This window comes from Diabrotica undecimpunctata, chromosome 6, assembly GCF_040954645.1.
Source record: "Diabrotica undecimpunctata isolate CICGRU chromosome 6, icDiaUnde3, whole genome shotgun sequence".
In the NCBI taxonomy this organism is placed as follows: domain Eukaryota; kingdom Metazoa; phylum Arthropoda; class Insecta; order Coleoptera; family Chrysomelidae; genus Diabrotica; species Diabrotica undecimpunctata.
In genome coordinates this window covers 33,133,150-33,156,827 of record NC_092808.1, presented here as the reverse complement: position 1 = coordinate 33,156,827, position 23,678 = coordinate 33,133,150, and the positions used below count along the sequence as shown (strand labels likewise).

General features: G+C 32.4%; 1 protein-coding gene across 3 annotated transcripts; it reads left to right on the top strand.

Moving 5' to 3' along the window:
- Positions 1–1,282: 1,282 nt before the first annotated feature.
- Positions 1,283–23,624, top strand: LOC140443369 (uncharacterized). 3 transcript variants are annotated; one of them, XM_072534595.1, is made up of 3 exons: positions 1,283–1,624; positions 12,003–12,044; positions 21,552–23,624. In XM_072534595.1, exons 1-3 carry the CDS (start codon positions 1,354–1,356, stop codon positions 23,024–23,026), a joined length of 1,788 nt encoding a protein of 595 aa, XP_072390696.1. In that variant the 5' UTR covers positions 1,283–1,353; the 3' UTR covers positions 23,027–23,624. The 3 variants fall into 3 exon arrangements, with proteins under 3 accessions (XP_072390696.1, XP_072390697.1, XP_072390695.1); XM_072534596.1 differs by lacking the exon at positions 12,003–12,044; XM_072534594.1 differs by lacking the exon at positions 21,552–23,624 and having other exon boundaries at positions 12,003–21,543.
- Positions 23,625–23,678: the final 54 nt, after the last annotated feature.

The window sequence follows — 23,678 nt, the reverse complement described above, 5'->3', positions numbered from 1 at the left end:
TCATTTATAATATGTTGGTTTTGATCCATTATTGTTTGTGTGATTGGTTTAAATTCCCTGGATAGATATCGGACTTTGTTATATAGCTCATGGGATTCATACCGGTTTGCATGTCTCTCTAGTTCTTCGCATTCTTCATTTATATGTTTATTTTCATCATCCCGACATGCACTTTTAATTTCTCTATTTTACCTTGCTAATTCGTTTTTGTTACTGTCGTTTTGATATATGAGAGATTTAATTCTCCTTCGCTCTTCGAGAAGTTGCAGCGTTCTGTCTATCATCCAGTGTTTTCTCTTGATGATCTTTTTTTAAACTGAAGATAAATATATTTCCTGTTTTAGTTTAAATCTACCGCTTTTTTAGTAACCAATTTACCTATCATTTTTGGCTTGGCAACAATGGACTCACAGGACAACTACCAGTACCACCATCGAGTTAGAATCTAGATTCTAACTCGATGAGTACCACCCATCGAGCAAAAAGACAAAAGAGGGAATCTAATCGTTATGAAAAGGAGACCAAAAAAGTGACCTCTGATGGCGGACATATCCGGAAATGCGAATGCGCCAAATTTAAATTTCATGACACTTCACAATAATCATACAGTGGTGTAGGGGTTCTAATTTATCTATTTATTTGTTATATTACATAATAGTAGTATTACATAATATTAATACATAATACACTTTTTTTAACACTAGAACATAATAAAGTTTTAATTAAATAGTAACAATATTAGTCTAAAATGTGAAACAATTGTTAAAAAACTTCAATAGAAAATACAAATAATCTTTCATGTGACAATTGGGATAAACAATAACATCAGCAATAACATAACCCAACTAAATTTGATTTCTTGAACAAGGAAAGAGTCTCTCTTTCCTTGTTTAATGTGGCCTCTCAAGATGGCACTTCCTGTCTAACAATATTTTTGCCCCCACTACCTTTACATTCCCTCTTTTGTCTTTTTGCTCGATGGTACCACCACAGCATCGAGTAATAAAAAATATCTTTGTAGAGGTAATGGATTTTAATAAGAGCTATTAGTCATGCCGATTCAGTACACATGTTTACTTGTTATTTACAATGTCATAGCTCTTGTCAAAATCCATTACCTATAAAAAAGTAATCTCTTTTTTTATTACTCCATGTACCACAGAACTTAAGACATAAAACGTAACGTAGTTCTCTGACGTAACTACAATGACACAGAAGTGACAATGACATACGAAGGACGTAACGTAACTCTCTCTCAGGTTATGACATTATGACAAGGACAACCACTGTTTTTGAAAAGTTAAAAATACAACATTATTGTTTTCATTAATATTGAAGTTATTTTAATTCATTATGGAATTTAATGAAAATATTACAGATTCTAAAAATGAACATATATCAACATGCATTAAAAATGAAGGAGATTTTCTAAAAGAATATCATAAACTAGAAATTAAATCTGAAGTAAAGGAATGCTACTTTGAAAGCAGTGATCCACAGGAACCTCTATTAGATGGGTATTTTTCAGATGATATTAAAATAGAAAACAATATGTTAGAAGATGTAACTAATGAAATTAAGGTTGAAATAAAAAAAGAATTGGAGGATCATAGCATTGGTATTGGTAAGAAAAGTTTTTTTCCACATCTTTAACCCTCCAGTGGAGTGGTGAGGCCTGTCACTCTACTTCCATATGAAAGTATAACCTAAACTTTGTAAATTTTTATTGATAAAGTTGCAACCCTGTATACTTTGTGTTTAGTTGCACACACACACAGTCAACAAAATAGCTCCAGAGGACATGAGATGCTGTAGTGAGGTAGGATCCTCCTCCTCCTCCTCCTCATTCCTTGAGCCCTTGTCGGGGTGTGGTGACACTCTAAATATTATTGGCTTGCTGCCTCCATTAGCTGTGGTCCTGTGCCATATGGATGGCTTCATGTAGGGATTTTCCCACCAGAGTCTTCATTTGGTCTGCCCATTGTGGAGATCTTTCTCTTGGTCTTTGGCCCTCTACCTTTCCTTCTATTATCAATAGTTCCATGGTCCCCGCTATTCTAGCTATGTGGCCAAAGGAAATTAGATATACTCAGTTTACTTTTTGTAATAGCCTGTCTTCATATAAAGCTCTTCCAGAATTGACAGATTGGTTCTATGTTCGGTCCAGGTTATGTGTAGAATTCTTCTATAGGCCCACATTTCCAGAATACCAGAATCATACCTTACTTGTGTAAGGATTGTGTACCTGGATTTATGAATGCCCTAAACCTAAACAATTGTGTCAGTTCACTTGAAAACACTTTAGGTGAAGTGAAGTAAGGTACTTTAGGTGAAGTGAAAATTGCCAGCACCTAGAATATTATTGAATTAGAGGAGGAAATTGGTAAGATAAGTGTGGGGATGAAAAGTTTAAAAACAAGTTTTGAAACAATCTATGATGATCTAAAAAAGATCTTAGGATTATTAAAGAATCTATCACTGGCAACAAATCAGTAAGTAGTGTTGGAAATTAAAACATTCAAAATTGTGCAGATGTCAAAGGTACTGATGCAGTTTTTGGGGAGATACAGGACAGGACCTGGAGAGCCAAAAATATTATTATATATAATGTACCTGAAAACCATTCCAGTGAATCTAACATCTGTGCTGAACACAATAGAAATGAAGTCCAAGGAATTCTTAATAAAATAGGTCTAACGAACAGCACATTTAAAGCTTTTCATCTAGGTCGACTAACAGATAAACCAAGACCTCTTAAAGTCACATTTAATGAGTCAGCAATAGTTATCTCATGTTTAAAACATCATAGATCTTTAATGGGTTCTAATTTGCACATTGGAGCTGATCTTACTCCTTTACAGCATGAGAAAGTGAAGGCCGTTTATCAGGAGTTAGAATTCAGAAATACACAGGGTGAGAATGATTTGAAGATCAAGTACATTAATGGGGTACCCAAAATCATTGTCAGTAAATCCAATAATGCAAAAAAACGATCATTGAGCATATATTTTCAGAATGTTGGCGGTATATGCACTAAACTTCAGAATTTCAGACATGCTGTGTCTCTCTAGTTATGATATTATTATTATTAAAACATGGCTTACATCTAGAATCTTACTAGAGTGCTTTAATGTGTATAGACATGACAGGGACACTCAAACTAGTGGTGGTGGTGTTCTTATTGCTGTTCATAAGCACCTTTATTCCTTAGGTTAGGCCTATCGATTCCTATGTGGAACATGTTTTTACACAGGTAATGTATGGCACAAAAAAGTTAGTCATTGGTGCAGTGAATTTTCCTCCTTGGTCATGTGAGTCAGTATTGAGGAGCATTGCACCTGTATGTTGGACTTAGCGGATATATTCAGTGATTGTGAATTCTGTATTTGTGGTGACTACAACCTACCTGAGTCATCCTGGGATAATCTTAATAATGGTTTTACAGTTGAGTGTCCTCATCACTCTCCAGCAAATATTATTTGTAGTTGCTACAATTTTCAAAATATGTCACAAGTAAATGCTTTGCCTAACCTCAATAATAAATTTTTAGATCTACTTTTCTGTACTCGGAGGGATGCAGTTGTGTCGATTTCAACTGATATTCCATTGAATACTTTGCAAACATCATTCAGCTTATACTATATTGTTACATACAGCCAATTTAAGTTTGTTTCTTAAATATGATGTCTTGTATCATGGTTTTAAAAAATGTAATTATCAAGTTATAAATGAATATTTAACCTCAATTCCTTGGAACAAGGTATTAGATGAATCAGATATTAATTGTTGCATAGAAAATTTTTACTATATTTTATATGATGCCATCAATATGTTTGTTCCTATCAAATGGTTTAAATCATTAAACTTTCCAGTTTGGTTTTTGTGAAAAATTTATTGAGCTTGTTATACAGAAAAAAATAGCTCTCAGGAATTTTAAAGCATCAGGCAACTCATATGAGGAATTTTCGGTGTTAAGGGAAAGATGTAAATCATTACAAGCAGTATGTTATAAGAACTATTTAGAAAATATTCAAGCAAATTTTTCAAGTAATCCCACTTTTTTTGGAGGTATGTTAGTGCTACATGTGGGTCTAGTGCTTATCCTAATGTAATGTCTATTAAAGATGGGGATGTGATAGCTCAGAATGATGATGAAATAGTCAATCTATTTGCAAATTATTTTTCAGGTACATATAATGATAGTGATATAATTAACCTAATTTTAAATTGGTCTATAGTATGGATTTCCAGATTCTGAAGTTTAGTCTGACTGATGTTTTCGAGGGGATTATGAGTTTAAAAACTACATATTCTTCAGGGCCTGATAGTATACCTGCAGCACTTATTAAGAACTGTATTTTTCCCTTTGTAAACCTTTACAACAAATTTTCAATTTATCATTGTCATCATCTGTATTTTCACAATATTGGAAAAATAGTTTTCTTACACATATCTATAAATCTGGCAATCGTGAGTGTGTTAACAATTATAGAGGTATAACAATTCAATCAGCAGTCCGAAAACTTCTTGAAACATTGGTATCGATAAATCTCACCTGGGCTTGCAGAAACATAATTATTAATGAACAACATGTATATTCTAACGGGAAATCAACAGTAACAAACCTTGTCAATTACCAACAATACTTGTTAGGTGCATTTGAGAATAAAATTCAGGTCTACAGTACTTACACTGATTTCTCAAAGGCCTTTGACCAGGTTAATCATAACCTTTTGGTCCACAAACTTCATGTATCTGGCTTTGGTGACCCCATTATTAATTGGATTAAAAGTTTTCTGATGGGACGTACACAGCAAGTTCATATTATCAATTATATTTCAAAAGAATTCCATTGTTGTTCTGGTGTCCCACAAGAGTCACAATGTAGTCCCTTGTTTTTTAACTTGTTCATTAACGATATTGGTAAGGCTATCAAAAACTCACACTTCCTGCTATTTGCTGATGATCTTAAGTTATTTCGTTGTATACACAATAAATCAGATAGAGATCTCTTGCAAAATGATGTAAATAATATATTTTTATGGTCAAAAGCTTAAATCCAACTACTTACATGTTCTTGTATTTCATTTGGTCATATAAATAATCTAATAGCTAATAGATATGTTCTTAAAGATGTACTCTTTGATTCAGTTACTGATATTATGGATTTGGGTGTATTATTGGATTGTGCATTGACATTTAGAAGCCATTTTCTTAAAATTAAGGAAATAGTATTTCGTAATCTTGGTTTTATTTATCGTGACAGTCAGGATCTCTCACCTATTGTATTCAAATTATTGTATTGCTCTTTGGTACACTCAGGTCTGAATACTGATCTGTTGTTTGGTCCCCATTTCATCAAGTCTACATTGATGGATTGGAGAGCGTTCAGCGGAAGTGTCTAAGATCTTTAGCTTTTAAAGCACATATTAATATAAGAAATACTGAAAATTATTTCATAGATTATTCTGTAATAATGTCTGAATTTAATATTACTACATTGAAGAACCGCAGGTTGAGAGCTGATATGTTATTTTTGTTTAAAATTCCTAACAACGTTATTAATTGTCCCCCGTTATTAGCAACACATTTAAGTTTTTCACACTCTCCTTTTTTCGGTGGTATCTTGTTTCTTATGTGATCTGTAAAAATTTTTTTTTTCTTTTTGGTCTGTAGTCCATGGCACAAGAGTGCGACTTTTTTTTTGTTGATAGTGGGGACATATTCAGGTACAACACTAGATTCGACTTGAACTAACTCACTACCATCTAATTCTGCATCACTTGTTTCGTCATCGTCTATTAACTCATCCTCTGTGTTTAGGTTGATTTCATCTAAAGTCTTGCCTTTATATCCCCCTGCTTCTCCTTTTTCCATCAGCATTAAGAGCTTGGAAATTTTTGCCGTTTGATATACATCATCAGGCAATCTATACACCTGTTTATGTACGTCATTAGTTGCTCAGCCATAAAAGTTGCTAGTTGTTCGATATCGTTCGGTGACATGTTGAAGATTTGACATGTTTTTCCAGAACTTTATAACCGGTCATCAGATTATTTGTACTGATTTTCGGGAACAAATATATATTTGAATCACCAACAAAGTTTTTTCTTAAATTTATTAAAACACCTGTATGTTCTTGTAGGTGACCCGGAACACCCCTTCCTCGTTTGCCACGAATTACTACTCTTTTGAATTTAGTTAGCAATATTTTTTCAGTAGGTGCTATGGCTTCTGAAAACTCTTCATGTGTTTGATGAGTACCTGTTTCAGAATAAACGTGAAGTGGCATGCGCTCCATTTCGCTAACTCTTTTACGATTCAATAAAATCAAACGACAGAAAATTGTTTCCATTAACAACTTGCAGCTTAGTTCACTATTTTTATTATTCTTTAAATGTTGAATAGATTCAATCTGCTTTCTTCAATAAATAATTTCTGAAAATTTTTAGATCCGTTGCTAAAGGTAAAATTTTTAACTTGTTCCATTTTTTCATATTTAAATCTGCAGCGGCTACGGTTGATATCTCAAACTTCCAAGCATCCTCCAGTAACTGCTTAAAGTTTTAAAATTCGACTCTGCTTCGGCTGTTATCAACGTGGAATTATTGTATTTTCGTTTCAGAGTAAGCAATATAGCGATATCACAGCATTGTTTTAAAGAAGTTTGAATGTTCATTGCATATATAGGAAAAGCAAAAACTTCTCTGACTGCATCATACCTTGCTACATTTTAGTACCATCAACAAATAAATCGTAATATACTGGCTGAAGTGCATCATATAAATTTTTGGTTAATGGTTGTAAAGTCTGTATTTTTATCAACAATTTAGCAAGCTCTCTCATTTTAGTGAGCTCCAAATTTACAAATCAATAAATCTTTCTTTGCCACTAAAGAAATTTTATCAGCCTTCATACGAGGGAATACAATTTCCCTCAACTGAGGATCTACCTACTGGTAAATATTTAACCAATACGTTTTGTGCATCGCTTTGGTGAGAGTAACATAGTCTGTGAGTTATTCGATAATTTACATTGTTTAACATGGCGCCAAAGTTGCATAGGACGATAATAACCTAAACAATATTTACACGGAATGTAATCCTATTTTTATCAAGAACATGTGATCTTTTTATGGGTTTATCACACTTATCAATGTTCCTTATATGATTACCTTTTTTTTTTTCAAGATATTTATAAGGTTTCTTCTATCCAAGGACTTACATGGAAGGGAAATAATTTTCTGGACTTCCAGTTTTCCTGAATGACTTTTTATAATGTGCTTAGTGAAATTTAAAACTTCCGTCTCACAGAAAAAGCAAAAATCAGGCTGTCTAATATTTCTTTTCCATTCTCTTTTTTTAGTTTTTTCGTGGATTATACTTGTATGATACGTAAAATATTGTTCTTGAGAACTTATCTAGTGTGATTAGACTTCTCTAAATTTTCTGTACAGAATAATATGTTAGATATAACTTGTATTACGGGTGAAACAGACCGATTTAAAATTAAAGATTTATTTAGTGATTTTGTCAACATGTCTTCATCAGAGTCTACATCCGATGTATCAGGGATATCGTCTGGACTGAAAGGCTGACGTTGATCATTTGAACATAATAAAGTATAGCCCAAAATAAACAGTACTGAACTTGTAATTATTTAATTGTTTTTAAAAATACATATTATTGAGACTTTATAACATGTTCTAAATGAGCTCCTCTCTCAAGACAGACTTCATACCGATATTTCAGATTTCTCGTAATGTTATGGAATAAAGGTTGTCTCAAGTCCGCGAAGAAGGCTCTAACGGCATCCTTTAACTCATTTATGGTTTATGGTGCCCATTTAAAAACGGCAGTTTTAGCCATGCCCCAAATGTATGCGTCTGAAGATGTTAAGTCTGGAGAATGTGCAGGATAGGGGAAGTCAGTAAATCGCGAAATGAATTTGTTTGGAAAATGTCCTTGAAGAAATTGACGAACTGCGACAGCAGTATGGCAAGTTGCCCCATCCTGCTGGAAAAATTGTTGTCGAAATGTCAAATTACATGCACGACAGAATTGACCTAGATCAAGGATAAAGCGTGTTAAAATTTGTATGTACCTCTGTTGGTTAAATGTGACTTGCCTACCATTTTCTTCGGTAAAATATGGACCAATGATTCCGTGTCCCGAAACTGCACACCAGACACTCACTTTTGCGCTATGTAAAGGAACTTATTGAATGAACTTATGGCCTGACAAATGAAAATGTGCTTCGTCTGAAAACCGCACATTTTTCAAAAATTCAGGATTTTCATACTGTAATCCAAGAATTCTGGCACAATATTCCACTCTACTGTGATAATCCCTGGGATGTAATTGTTGATGTACCTGAATCACATACGAAAATGCACCCAGCTCCTTCAGGATTCTTTGCAAGGCAGTTCGTTTTAAGCCAAGATGCAACGCTGTTCTTGTCTGGCTGGCTTTCGGATTTTCCAAGATTCGCTCAAAAACACGTTCACGGTCATCGTTGTTGTTAACTGTTCTGTTGGCACAATACATTACCCGTATTTCTAAACTTTTTAACAACCTTCAAAATTACAGCATTACTTGTAGAACGTTTATTTAACCGTTGTGTGAATTTATCATACACGTATTGCAGACTTGCACTATTACGTCGGCCGATTCCGTATGAGCCCACGTTACATTAGTAGATTACTAATGTTTGTATTTTGAGACCGATTTCCAAAGTGGAAATTGAAACGTCAATAAACGTACTTTAACCTTTTTGCCGTCATTAGTGTTCCCGAAATTGGCTTTTGGCATGTCGATTAACAATCCAGTTTCTTTTCTAAATCTTTCCAGAATATATTTTTTTGTCAGTACTTCTATCTTCTTTTCTTCGTCAGTTCTCTTTTCTCCATACTTTTTTATTGGTAATTTGTATGCCAAATGTAAAACGCTTTCAAGCATTCGGATTCTGGCATGTAATACCAAGAGACCAAATTTAATAGCCGTAGAACTCGTACTTAATTTTTAAAATCTTTAGATGTCGGTCCTCATATTTAACACCGACTTGTAGATTTTGTATTAGTTGCGGCATTACAAACTTTGCCATCAATCATGGTCATCTTAAATACATGATCAAACATGAATGTGTTACAACTTCAGTACGTGTTAAGTTCTTGGCAATTTCTTCAACGTAATTGATCTCCTCGTTCGTTACATTAACTGCTTCTTTCATAAAGCTAAATCGTATAGGTCTATAATATCTAGGCGAGGACGGTATTGGGTTTTGAACAAAGGATTTCTTCTAACCCCACTGATAAGCGGTGCACAGTATTATCTATTATCTATTAAACTTTGTAAACTGCTTTCTGCGCAAGTACTTGAAACCTTTATGCAATCCGTTGGGTAGCATTTTTTCCTTATTTATTTGTATTTCTAATGATTTCATACTGTCGTTTGGTTAAATCAACTTTAACAAACATTGCTAGGGCTTGCAACGGTGTAAGAGCAGTAATGTCTTCTTTATCTAATTTCCTGAACGCATCTCTATATTTATCTGCACGACTTGGAGAGTTTGTAATATCTTTTAATATTTTTGAAGCATTTCTTTTTCCCCGAGTCTGTAATGTTGATTGTGCTGAATGAACGATAACTTCCCCATCAAGCAAAAAACGTATTTCTTCTGTTTTACTTCTTTACGTTCTTTCACTGGAGCCATCAAATGATTTAGATGACCGACCTGGTCGCATTTTTCGTTTTCTACCAATATAAATGTTCCATCTAACCAAACTTTATTTGTTTGTAGAAATATAGCCTCGTTTCGGTGGGCCTTTAACCATTTCTCTTTCATGACCGTTTTAAAATGCCGAAATCTTCGATATAAACTGGTTAAAGTGTCAGATGTGTCACCATAACAGGCCAGTAAGTAATTTTCCAAATATTTCAGTTTATCATCTAAATTAGGCAAATCTTGAAGCTTCATTTGGTCGTAAAGATATTTACTGGTCACTATTTTTATGCCAGAGGCATCAGATGTAGCTAAAACAAAAAAATCGTAACTTGTTACAGTTAATCCAATTAAGTACTTTAATTTTTGTGACGTCAATATAACAAAATAAACAAAAACCCCTCTATTTCGGTCATCCGCTTCTAAATCGTACGGCATTAATTAGCCAAATATATGCATTATACTATAAAATAAACAGCATTGCCGGATCTGGGGCAATAATATAACTTAATGTCTTATAAAATTACAAATTAAACGGAAATTTCACTACAAAACAGCCCTTTGATTTTGTAAAAATAATATAAGATAACAGTAAACATTCTTTAAATATTTCAAGAAATATGCATTCTTTCCTGAATTATTCAATTTCATCACAATCACTTTAAAAAATAAGCTGAATATTACAAAATATCACGATATTTGAAAAGTGTATTACTGGGCGTAGACAACAAAATGTTGTTGACAAGATACGTGCCGTGCGCCTGCGTCTGCGCACGGGCATGATGAACAGTTCTAAAGTTGGGACAGTTAGTTTTTGTTAGTTCAAACCATCATGTATCTCTAGGATGTTTCTTAAATTTTTAATCACTAAGTCACTTTTGAAATTTGACTTTTGGCCGACTAATTATTAAAATCAACGTATGTGCAATTTGCCACATTGAAATGACGCAGAATAATCGAGAGAATGAAAATAATATACACCAATGAATTATACTCGATTGTTTTATGCGCCTCCTGAAGGAGATATCGTGAACTAATATATACACAGAAATTTCATTCTATTACATGCTTATAATTTTGTTGCTATAACTCAGAACTATATGATAATTCGTCACATTACTTGTTTGAATTACGAGCGCCCCCTGATACCATTTAAGAGAAATTGGTAACGATCATTTTTGAAATATTCTTCTTGTAGTGCATATCCGTTTCGGATGTTGGCGACCATTATGGCAATCTGTATTTGGCAAACTGCTGCTCTGAAAAGATTTGTAGTTGTTGTGTTGAACCACGTACGTAGATTTTTCAGCCAGTAAATCCTTCGCCTTCCTGGTCCTCGTTTTTCTTCTACTTTTCCGTGACAAATTTTTTGCAGCAACCCATATCTTTCGCTGTTCCTCATGATGTGACCGAGGTATTCAATTTTGGCTGTTTTTATTGTGGTTAACAACTCTTCCTTTTTGCATTCTTAATAAAAATTCCTAGTTAGTAACGTATTCGGTATAGGATATCTTCAGGATTCTACGATAAAGCGACAGCGATTTTCGAAAGGCTCAATTTTCTTACAGGTTGCGTCTGTGAGAGTCCACGACTCAACTCCGTACAACAGTATAGGAAAGATATAACATCGTAGTAACCTGATTTTTATGGATACTGATAAATCGTGGCATTTGAATAGCTTAGCCATTTGTTGAAATGCAGATCTTGCTTTCTCTATCCTAGATTATATTTCTAGGGAATGGTCCTAATTTTCATTGACGTTCGTACCAAGGTAGGTGTATGTAGGTTAAACAGCGACGTGATAGTATACATCCCTGTCGGACCCCACGTTTGATTTTGATATCGACGGATTCTTCCGCCTCTGTACGAATAGTCGATGTTTGATTCTAGTAAAGATTGCTAACAATTCTTAGATCACAGGTGTTTGAAATATAAGCGATTGTAATTGTGCGTCCGTATATTGACGCAGCAATGTGATGAATGCAGCATTACATGCAAAAACATAAATGTAAGGACGCATCAATGTCTGGAGGATCTATATATATATATATATATATATATATATATATATATATATATATATATATATATATATATACGTATATTAAGTAAATAGTAAAAATGGTATTATGATTTTGTCCTAAATCTCAAATGTATGTTTTAGTTATTTTTTCCATTACTTCATTTATTTCTTTTGTTACTTTTTATTGATATTCAGTAGTTCCTTCATCAATTTTACCTTACAGTAGAAAACAAATTATTTTGTACTTTTTTTATTTTAGATGCTCAGCAGCAGATACCAATAAAAAATATGAAAACATTAGGTAATATTAATATAGATTTGAAACCTCAAACTGGAAAAAAACCATACAAATGTGAAATTTGCTGTAAACAGTTTCCTTACAAAGTTAATTTAAATAGTCATATGATAGTTCATACACATAAAAGATCTTATAAATGTGACATCTGCGATAAACAATTTTTTCGAAAATCTCATTTACGTACACATAGTAAAATACACGCTGGAATCAAACCTTATAAATGTGAAGTTTGTGATAAGCAGTTTATTCAAAAAGCTAATTTAGATATGCATGTTAAAGTTCACATTGGTAAAAGACCTTATAAATGTGAAATTTGTAGTAAGGATTTTATTCATGAACGTAATTTAAATCGTCATATCAGAGTTCATACTGGCGAAAGGCCTTATAAATGTGACATTTGTGTTAAGCAGTTTATGTGGAAAAATAATTTAAATTTTCATATGATAGTTCACAATGGTCAAACACCTTATAAATGTGAATTTTGCTCTAACCAGTTTTCTTACAAAAGTTCTTTAAATAAACATATGGCAGTTCATAATGGTGAAAAACCTTATAAATGTGCAATATGCAGTAAGAATTTTTCACAAACAAGTAATTTAAGTAGACATATGAGGGTTCACACTGGTGAAAAACCTTATAAATGTGAAATATGCTTTAAAAGGTTTTCTCAAAAAGGTGCTTTAAATAATCATATGTCAGTTCACACTGGTGAAAAACCTCATAAATGTAAAATTTGTAGTAAGCAGTTTACTGTACCATGTAGTTTAAATTATCATATGCAACTTCACTCTGTGGAAAGACCTTATAAATGTGAAATTTGTAGTAAGCCGTTTATTCACAAGGGTAATTTAAATAGTCATATGAAAGTTCACACTGGCGAAAACCTTTATAAATGTAAAATTTGTAGTAAGCAGTTTACCCAACTACGTGGTTTAAACTATCATATGAAAGTTCACAATGGTGAAAAGCCTTATAAATGTGAAATTTGTAGTAAGCAGTTTATTCAAAGAAGTAATTTAAATGCTCATATTCAAGGAATTCACACTGATCAAAAACATAAATGTAAAATTTGTAGTAAGCAGTTTACTGCATCAAGTAGTTTAAATTATCATATGAAAGTTCACACTGGTGAAAGACCTTATAAATGTGAAATTTGTGGTAAGCAATTTATTCAAAGAAGTAATTTAAACATTCACATTCAGAGAATTCACACTGCTAAAAAACATAAATGTGAAATTTGTAGTCAGCAGTTCACTCAGATACGTTTTTTAAACCTTCATATGACAATTCACACTGGTGAAAAGCCTTATAAATGTGAAATTTGTAGTACGCAGTTTACCCAAAAAAGTAATTTAAATGTTCATATTCAGCGAATTCACACTGGTCAAAAACATAAATGTGAAATTTGTAGTAAGCAGGTTCGTAATTTAAATAGTCATATGAAAGTTCACACTGGTGAAAAACCTTATGAATGTATAATTTGTAGTAAGCGTTTTACTCAACTAAATAGTTTAAAATATCATATGAGAGTTCACACTGGTGAAAGACCTTATAAATGTGAAATATGTTTTAAAAAATTTGCTCAAAAAGGTGCTTTAAATAATCATATGGCAGTTCACACTAGTGAAAAACCTTACAAATGTAAAATTTGTAGTAAGCAGTTTACTCAACTAAGTGGTTTAAACTATCATATGAAAGTTCACAACGATGAAACACCTTATATATGTGGAATTTGTAGTAAGCATTTTACTATAAAAAGTAGTTTAAAAAGACACATGTCAATTCACACTGGTGAAAGACCTTAAAAATGTCACATTTGAAATAAACTTTTTATTCAAAGAAGTGATTTCAATGTTCATATTCAAAGAGTTCACACTTGATAAAAAAAAATTAAAAAAAAAGTACGTTCGTTTACCAAATTCCCATCTGTAAACATGAGCACGTGTTGATATTCGCCATCTCATTCGTCAAGAGGCTATTAAATATAATTTATTACCTTAAGCCAGACAGATTCTCATGTTACAGATCCAAACTTGCCAGCATTTTAAATTCAAATTGTATCGTGTTGATTTTTAAGTTAATATATTTTGTTATAGTTATTGTTAAGTTATTTACTGGTCGTGTTATTTTTTAGAGTTTAGTTTAATTGTGATATAATGATTAAATTTCAAGAAATTCTTACACTAACAGTTTCAAAAGTAAATATTTTAAAAAATCATATGATACACATCAGTACGACCCTGTTTGGCTTTCACGTGCTTCTATTGACAATTGGGAATTTGTAAAATGAATACTGACATAAATGTGAATGTTAGCAATATATTCGAAAAAGTGGTTTACATAATCGTGTCAGTTCATACTAGAGGAAGATTGCATCATTGTGAAATTTGTGATGAGCAATGTGATAAAAAATGTAGTCTATATTCACATAAAAAAGTTCACACCGGGAAATCCTTTTAAATGTGAAACTTGTAGTAAACAATTTATTGACAAAAGTATTTTAATTGTTCATAATATAGTTCATGCTGAGCAAAGACCTAATAAATATCGAATTTGTTTTAAGAAGTGTAATCAAAAAAGAACATAGGATAAAAGGACAATAAACACATAAAAATTTTGCACTGGCAAAAGACCTCATAAACGAAATTTGTTTTAAGTAGATTTATTTAAAAAAGTAATTTTAACACTTTGACTGCTACGGGTTTTGATTTTAATTGTCTGCCAGAGACTAACAACTTTTTTTTTAAGAATCACTCATCATCATCAATCAGCCCTGAGTTGTCCATTGTTGAACATAGGCCTCCTCTAGACTTTTCCATCTGCTTCTGTTCTGCGCCTCTGCTATCCAATTGGTCACGATTCTTTTGAGGTCGTCGGTCCATCGCGTTGGGGGTCTTCCTCGGCTTCGCTTGTCAGCCCGTGGTCTCCACTCAAGCAATTTTTTTGTCCAACTGTCGTCTTTCATTCTTGCAACATGTCCTGCCCATCTCCATTTTTGCCTTGTAATATGTTCATATTACAAAGCATATTTTTTAAGAATACTTTATTTTAATGTACTATATATACAAAAAATATGAAATGAGTTTTTTATTGAAAAAAATAAATGTTTCATAGCTGTGTCAAAACGGGGTACATACAGTTCCTGGATAAAAAAGAAACTAATATTGTTATCGTAGACTATGTGTACCATGGTTGGTCACGCCTATCACTTGCGTACAGTACAATTGTGACTATCGAAAAAGCACTCCGTTAGCTAAGCCATTTTTCTCGCTGTTTATTTTATAATACCTTGTACATCTTCCCCTAGATTTGGTGTCAACTAAACTGTGACTTTTAGCGGTTTCAGATGGATGTGGAATTCGTAATTCCTTATGCCTTTTAAATATCTTATTGGCAATTTCTTCTCTGAAATTAGTGATGCTGGTGGTTTTTTCAGTCAAGGATTGATAGGCGATATGCGAATTTACTATTGCAGTGTTTGTTAGAAGTTGTACTGCCACTTTCCTGTACTATTTTATACCTCGACGTAGAGTAGTCGAATAAGATGCCTTTTGATCTGTTTTGATTTTAATTGCCTGCCAGAGACTAACAACTTTTTTTAAGAATACTTTATTTTAATGTACTATATATACAAAAAATATGAAATGAATTTTTTATTGAAAAAAATAAATGTTTCATAGCTGTGTCAAAACGGGGTACATACAGTTCCTGGATAAAAAAAACTAATATTGTTATCGTAGACTATGTGTACCATGGTTGGTCACGCCTATCACTTGCGTACAGTACAATTGTGACTATCGAAAAAGCACTCCGTTAGCTAAGCCATTTTTCTCGCTGTTTATTTCATAATACCTTGTACATCTTCCCCTAGATTTGGTGTCAACTAAACTGTGACTTTTAGCGGTTTCAGATGGATGTGGAATTCGTAATTCCTTATGCCTTTTAAATATCTTATTGGCAATTTCTTCTCTGAAATTAGTGATGCTGGTGGTTTTTTCAGTCAAGGATTGATAGGCGATATGCGAATTTACTATTGCAGTGTTTGTTAGAAGTTGTACTGCCACTTTCCTGTACTATTTTATACCTCGACGTAGAGTAGTCGAATAAGATGCCTTTTGATCTGTTTTGATTTTAATTGCCTGCCAGAGACTAACAACTTTTTTTAAGAATACTTTATTTTAATGTACTATATATACAAAAAATATGAAATGAATTTTTTATTGAAAAAAATAAATGTTTCATAGCTGTGTCAAAACGGGGTACATACAGTTCCTGGATAAAAAAAACTAATATTGTTATCGTAGACTATGTGTACCATGGTTGGTCACGCCTATCACTTGCGTACAGTACAATTGTGACTATCGAAAAAGCACTCCGTTAGCTAAGCCATTTTTCTCGCTGTTTATTTCATAATACCTTGTACATCTTCCCCTAGATTTGGTGTCAACTAAACTGTGACTTTTAGCGGTTTCAGATGGATGTGGAATTCGTAATTCCTTATGCCTTTTAAATATCTTATTGGCAATTTCTTCTCTGAAATTAGTGATGCTGGTGGTTTTTTCAGTCAAGGATTGATAGGCGATATGCGAATTTACTATTGCAGTGTTTGTTAGAAGTTGTACTGCCACTTTCCTGTACTATTTTATACCTCGACGTAGAGTAGTCGAATAAGATGCCTTTTGATCTGTTTTGATTTTAATTGCCTGCCAGAGACTAACAACTTTTTTTAAGAATACTTTATTTTAATGTACTATATATACAAAAAATATGAAATGAATTTTTTATTGAAAAAAATAAATGTTTCATAGCTGTGTCAAAACGGGGTACATACAGTTCCTGGATAAAAAAAACTAATATTGTTATCGTAGACTATGTGTACCATGGTTGGTCACGCCTATCACTTGCGTACAGTACAATTGTGACTATCGAAAAAGCACTCCGTTAGCTAAGCCTTTTTTCTCGCTGTTTATTTCATAATACCTTGTACATCTTCACCTAGACTTGGTGTCAACTAAACTGTGACTTTTAGCGGTTTCAGATGGATGTGGAATTCGTAATTCCGTATGCCTTTTAAACATCTTATTGGCAATTTCTTCTCTGAAATTAGTGATGCTGATGGTTTTTCCAGTCAAGGATTGATAGGCGATATGCGAATTTACTATTGCAGTGTTTGTTAGAAGTTGTACTGCCACTTTCCTTTACTATTTTTTACCTCGACGTAGAGTAGTCGAATAAGATGCCTTTTGATCTGAAACATCTATAAATGATTTAATGTTATCATACTTTGCAATAGTGAAGGGCTTTTCGACAACCCCGTTTTTTGTTATAACATTTATTATTTCAGGAACTGCTACAGTTGTCAGAAACAAGACTTTCCGTTTATCTCTCCATTTTCCGACTAAAATATGAGTATTACTCTCGCGTGCAATGATATTTTCTTTTAAAAGTTTTGCTGAGGTTTAGGATGGAATTTTCTATTTTTTTTAGAGTTTCTATCAGATGAGTTTTTCTATTCAAGAGTTCATGTCCTGGACTAAAGCTAATATAAAAATTATCGGTACACAATATACGTTCACAATCTAAGAGTCGGGCCATAAGTTCAAGAACTATCCGACTAGCAACTGGATGTTCAGTAGCAGTGCATTCTTTATCAGAATAAATTTTCAAGTTATAAGTGTACCTTTTTTCGCCATATAGCTTGAAAGGCTTAATGCCGTATTTAAGCAGCTTTCCCGGAATATATTGTCGAAAACTAAGTCGACCTCTAAATGGAATCCTCGATTCGTCAATACAAACTTACCGTTCTGTAGTATATGCAGCTTGAAATTTTAAAAACTTGTCTGCTAAATAATGAAAGAGGAAGTTATTTATGCCATAAAACACAGAAAAGGTAGAAAAGCTCCAGGACCCGATAATATACCAATTGAACTATTGAAGATAATTGATGAAGATAATATTGATGTCTTGGTAGACCTTTTTAACTCCATATACAAGACGGGACACATATCCAAAGAATGGCTTCTCTCAACTTTTGTAACGATTCCAAAAATCACAAATGCTAAAGATTGCAATGACTATCGGACAATTGCATTAATGAGCCACACATTGAAAATCTTCCTTAAAATCATACATAACAGAATCCACATGAAATTAGAACAAGAAATAAGTGATTCACAGATGGGTTTTAGAAAGGGTCTAGGAACTAGAGAAGCATTATTCGGAGTCAATATTCTGACACAACGATGTCTGGATATGAATCAGGACATATATACTTGCTTCATAGACTTTAAAAAAGCTTTTGACAGAGTTCAACATGAGAAGCTTTTAAGTATTCTTAATACCAAAAACATAGATAGTAGAGATCTACAAATTATATCGAATCTGTATCAAAATCAGAAAGCAAGAATAAGAGTCGAAGGAGAACTGACAGAGGAAGTAAGTATACTTAGAGGAGTTCGACAAGGGTGCATACTTTCACCACTCTTATTCAACGTCTACAGTGAAGTGATATTTCAAGAAGCTTTATTGGATATTGTGGAAGGATTTTGGTCAACGGAAATAGCATTAATAATATTAGATATGCGGACGATACGGTCATATTTGCAAGTGACATGGAAGATCTACAGTACATAATACAACATGTATACAATGCATGTGAAAGGTACGGACTGCAAATGAATCTCAAGAAAACGAAATCAATGATATTCTCAAAAAAACCACAAAATTTAGATAACCTAATCATCAATAATACAACGATCGAAAGAGTAACAATATATAAATATTTAGGAACGTGGCTAACCGAAGATGGAGATCAAACAAAAGAAATCAGATCTAGAATAGAAATGGCAAGAAACACGTTCATAAAATTGAAGAACTTACTTTGCAACCGTAACCTTAATCTAGAGATCCGCACAAGAATGCTACGTTGTTACGTTTTTTCTACTTTACTATACGGCATGGAAGCGTGGACAATAAAACAGTCTGAAATCAAAAAATTAAACTCCTTTGAGATGTGGTGCTACAGGAGAATCCACAGAATATCGTGGACTGAAAAAGTAACTAATATAGAGGTGTTACAAAGAATGAAGAAAGAATGTGAAATCATAAAAACTGTTAAAATTAGAAAGATTCAATATCTGGGTCATATAATGAGGGGCGAGAAGTACGTATTACTTGGATTAATTATGCAAGGGAAGAGAAACCCAGGACGACGCAAAATATCCTGGCTAAGAAATTTGAGAGAGTGGTTCGGTTGCAGCTCATTAGAATTATTCAGAAGCGCGGCCAATAAAATTAAAATAGCGATGATGATTTCCAACCTCCGATAGGAGAAGAAACCTGAAGAAGAAGAAGTCTGCTAAGGGCAGTGTTTTACCCAAACGTTTAGTAGGATCTGTTATATTGTTATCTGCAAAATGTAAATTGGATAAAAGTAATTCAAACCGCATTCTGGTCATGTCAACATAGTGTTCCACATCGGTTTTATACAGCAAATTTTGAGAAAAATATCCCTTTAGTGTAGGTTTTCTATCTAATCCATTCCATATCAACATCGCAATAAATGTTAGAATTTCTGACTATTTACTATGCCAGATATTATTTGTTGTTCTGCATAACGTTTTGTTTTATGCACAATGAGAGGTATAACGTCTGCTATAAAAGTTACATAAAAGTCAATAGGTTCATCACCATCTCTATCTTTAAAAAACGATATGGAAAATCCATTGTTCCAGTTAAATTGAAAATCTTGTAAATTTCCTAAAAGATACAGTTATTATAGTCATAATACTTATTTGCAATTTTTATTTTACTTTCTTACCTACGCAATCGCCCCAAATAATATTGATTTCCTGTTGTCTGTTTTCATCTAAGTCACTTTTTTCCGAGCTATCTCCGGAAATATTTTCATTTGAACCATTTGAAATGACATAAACTCTAGTGCCTTCATTTACTTGAGAACTTACTTGTAGTCTGTGTCTTTTTGGAGCTGCACTTACATCAGAATCACTAAAGGATGAAAATAAATCGCTATAGTCTGGATCACTTTTTGAGTAATTAACATCAGACTCATACTCAATTTGCTCAATTCGTCTATTATTTTTTGCAGCTCAACTTCACTTAAACATCTAGATTTCATTTGAATCAAAATACGCGCCTATCTGTATAACGACCGTAGCTGAGACTGACTTATCGTGACTGCTACAGTGATACACAACAACTTAACGTCCAAATAAGTAATACTAAATTTTGTACATTGTGGCGTCATCTATAATTGGATAGCTGAACTAGGTGGCCAGCTTTTAGTTACAGCCTAAAGCATTTGAACTACACATATTTCAATAGAAAGTATGACCGTTTAATGTACACATGTGTTACAACTCAGTCAAAACTTGTCACCATATGTAGACACATAGTCTATTGATAAAAGTCAAGTGTGTACCATTTTTGTTGCACGTAGTAGTGAAAGTGTTAATATTCATAAGAATTAATACTACAGGAAGTAGTTCGAATAAATCCATTCGAATATATAAAAATGTTAAAAAATATTTTTATTTGGTAGTAAAAGTCCAACTCCACTTTTGAAGAAGTTCTTTTTAACTCTTTGACTGCGGACATTTTAGGGATAATGTATGCCTGGTGTGGAAGACTATTTTTGTAAAAATCTTTATGTATTTGTTGTTAGAACAGTGTTAATATTTAAAATGATATATACAGGGTGTTAACTAATTTTTGACTTGCGGATCATGTGAGTCTTACTAATTTGGTTCCTATTTTTGTCAACAAATAAATAAAGTCAACTAAAATAAGGATATCTATATATTGCATGAAAAATATTATAGTTTTCCAGTCAAAATAGTTAAAACATATTTTTTATAATTCAAAAAACTAAAAATTCATAACGTCAAACAAACTAAATTATAACAATTGCATAACAAGAAAATAAAAAACTTGACTCTAAGCATGAAAATTAGTAAAGCACTTGCCAACATAAAGTCCAGGTTTTTCCGGACAGTTTTCACAATGATATATTGTTTGTTTTCGTAAGTTATTTTTTGAACATTTGAACGTTGAACTGTTTTCATATTGACGAGCATGCCTGTGAATGCGATACAGCTGCCATCGCAAATTTTGTATCTTGCTTACAGTATCTCGCATACAGTATTTAATATCTAAACACTTTGTTCAGATGGCGTTAGGATTTTATATCTAAACACATAGAGCTGGACATGACTGGACAACCGGTGTGATCTGTTATCCTAGCCTTATATATATATATATATATATATATATATATATATATATATATATATATATATATATATATATATAGTAAATTAGTAAATAGTAAAAATGGTAATTTGTCTTAAATCTCAAATGTATGTTTGATTTTTTCTAATACTTCATTTATTTTTTTTATTTTTTTGTTACTTTTTATTGATATTCAGTAGTTCCTTCATCAATTTTACCTTACAGTAGAAAACAAATTATTTTGTACTTTTTTTATTTTAGATGCTCAGCAGAAGATACCAATAAAAAATATGAAAACATTAGGTGATATTAAAATAGATTTGAAACCTCGCAATGGAAAAAAACCATACAAAGTTAATTTAAATAGACATATGGTAGTTCATACACGTAAAAGATCTCATAAATGTGACATTTGCGATAAGAAATTTTTTCGAAAATCTCATTTACATACACATAGTAAAATACACACTAGAAATAAACCTTATAAATGTGAAGTTTGTGATAAGCAGTTTGTTCAAAAAGTTCATTTAGATGTGCATGTTAAAGTTCACTCTGGAGAAAGACCTTATAAATGTAAAATTTGTAGTAAGCAATTTACTGGACTAAGTAGTTTAAATTATCATGAGAAAGTTCACACTGGGGAAAGACCTTATAAATGTGAAATTTGTAGTAAGCAGTTTATTCAAAGAAGTGATTTAAATGCTCATATTCAGAGAATGCACACTGATCAAAAACATGAATGTAAAATTTGTAGTAAAGACTTTATTCGTCTAAGTATTTTAAATAGTCATATGAAAGTTCACACTGGCGAAAAGCCTTATAAATGTGAAATTTGTAGTAAGCAGTTTATTCTAACAAGTAATTTAAATGCTCATATTCAGAGAAATCACACTGGTCCAAAACTTAAATGTGAAATTTGTAGTAGGCAGTTTATTCAAAGAAGTAATTTAAATGCTCATATTCAACGAATTCACACTGACCAAAAACATAAATGTGAAATTTGTAGTAAGCAGTTTACTGTACCGAGTAGTTTAAATTATCATATGAAAGTTCATACTGGTGAAAGGCCTTATAAATGTAAAATTTGTAGTAAGCAATTTATTCAAAGAAGAAATTTAAATATTCACATTCAGAGAATTCACACTGGTGAAAACCATAAATGTGACATTTGCAGTAAACAGTTTATTCGTCTAAGTAATTTAAATTTTCATATGACAGTTCACACTGGCGAAAAGCCTTATAAATGTGAAATTTGTAGTATGCAGTTTACTCAAAAAAATCATTTAAATGCTCATATTCTAAGCATCCACATTGGTCAAAAACATAAATGTGAAATTTGTAGTAAGCATTTTAGTCATTTAAATAGTCATATGAAAGTTCACACTGCTGAAAAATCTTATAAATGTAAAATTTGTAGTAAGCAGTTTAGTCAACTCTCTGGTTTAAAGTATCATATGAAACTTCACACTGGTGAAAGACCTTATAAATGTGAAATATGCTTTAAAACTTTTACTCACAAAGTTGCTTTAAAGAAACATATGGCAGTTCACACTGGTGAAAAACCTTATAAATGTAAAATTTGTAATAAACAGTTTACTCAAACAAATGGTTTAAACTATCATATGAAAGTTCACACTGGTGAAAAACCTCATATATGTGGAATTTGTAGTAAGCAGTTTATTATAAAAAGTAGTTTAAAAAGACATATGTCAGTTCACACTGGTGAAAGACCTTAAAAATATGTCAAATTTGAAATAAGCTGTTTATTAAAAGAACTTATTTAAATGTTCATATTCAAAGAGTTCACAATGGTTAAAAAAGTAAGCGATATATTCGATAAAAGTAGTTTAAATAATCGTATGACAGTTCATAGTAAGGGACGGTGGTAACATTGTTAAATTTGTGATAAGCGATTGGATAAAAAAAAATAGTCTATATTCACATGAAGAAGTTCAAACCGGGAAAACCTTTAAATGTGAATAAACAATTTATTGACAAAAGTACTTTAATTGTTCATGCTGACCAAATGACAAGTAACATAACTACATGCCACATCATGCATAATAATAAATACCGACTTCTACAAGGCAAGATTGAGGGTAAGAGAGGCCCTGGACGTAGACGTATATCCTGACTGGCCTATCTTAGGAAGTGGACTGGTGTAACGTCAACCGATTCATTTCGAGCTGCTGTAAATAGAATAAAATGAGTCAATGTGGTCGCCAACCAACATCTCTAGAAGATAGGTTTAGAAGAAGCTCACCAAATACCTTATAAATGTGGAATTTGTTTTAAGGAGTTTAATTAAAAATGGACTTTAAAATAAACATATGAAAATTAATAGTGTTATTTTTTTTAGATTCATGTTTTGCAAGTAGTAGTTCGCTT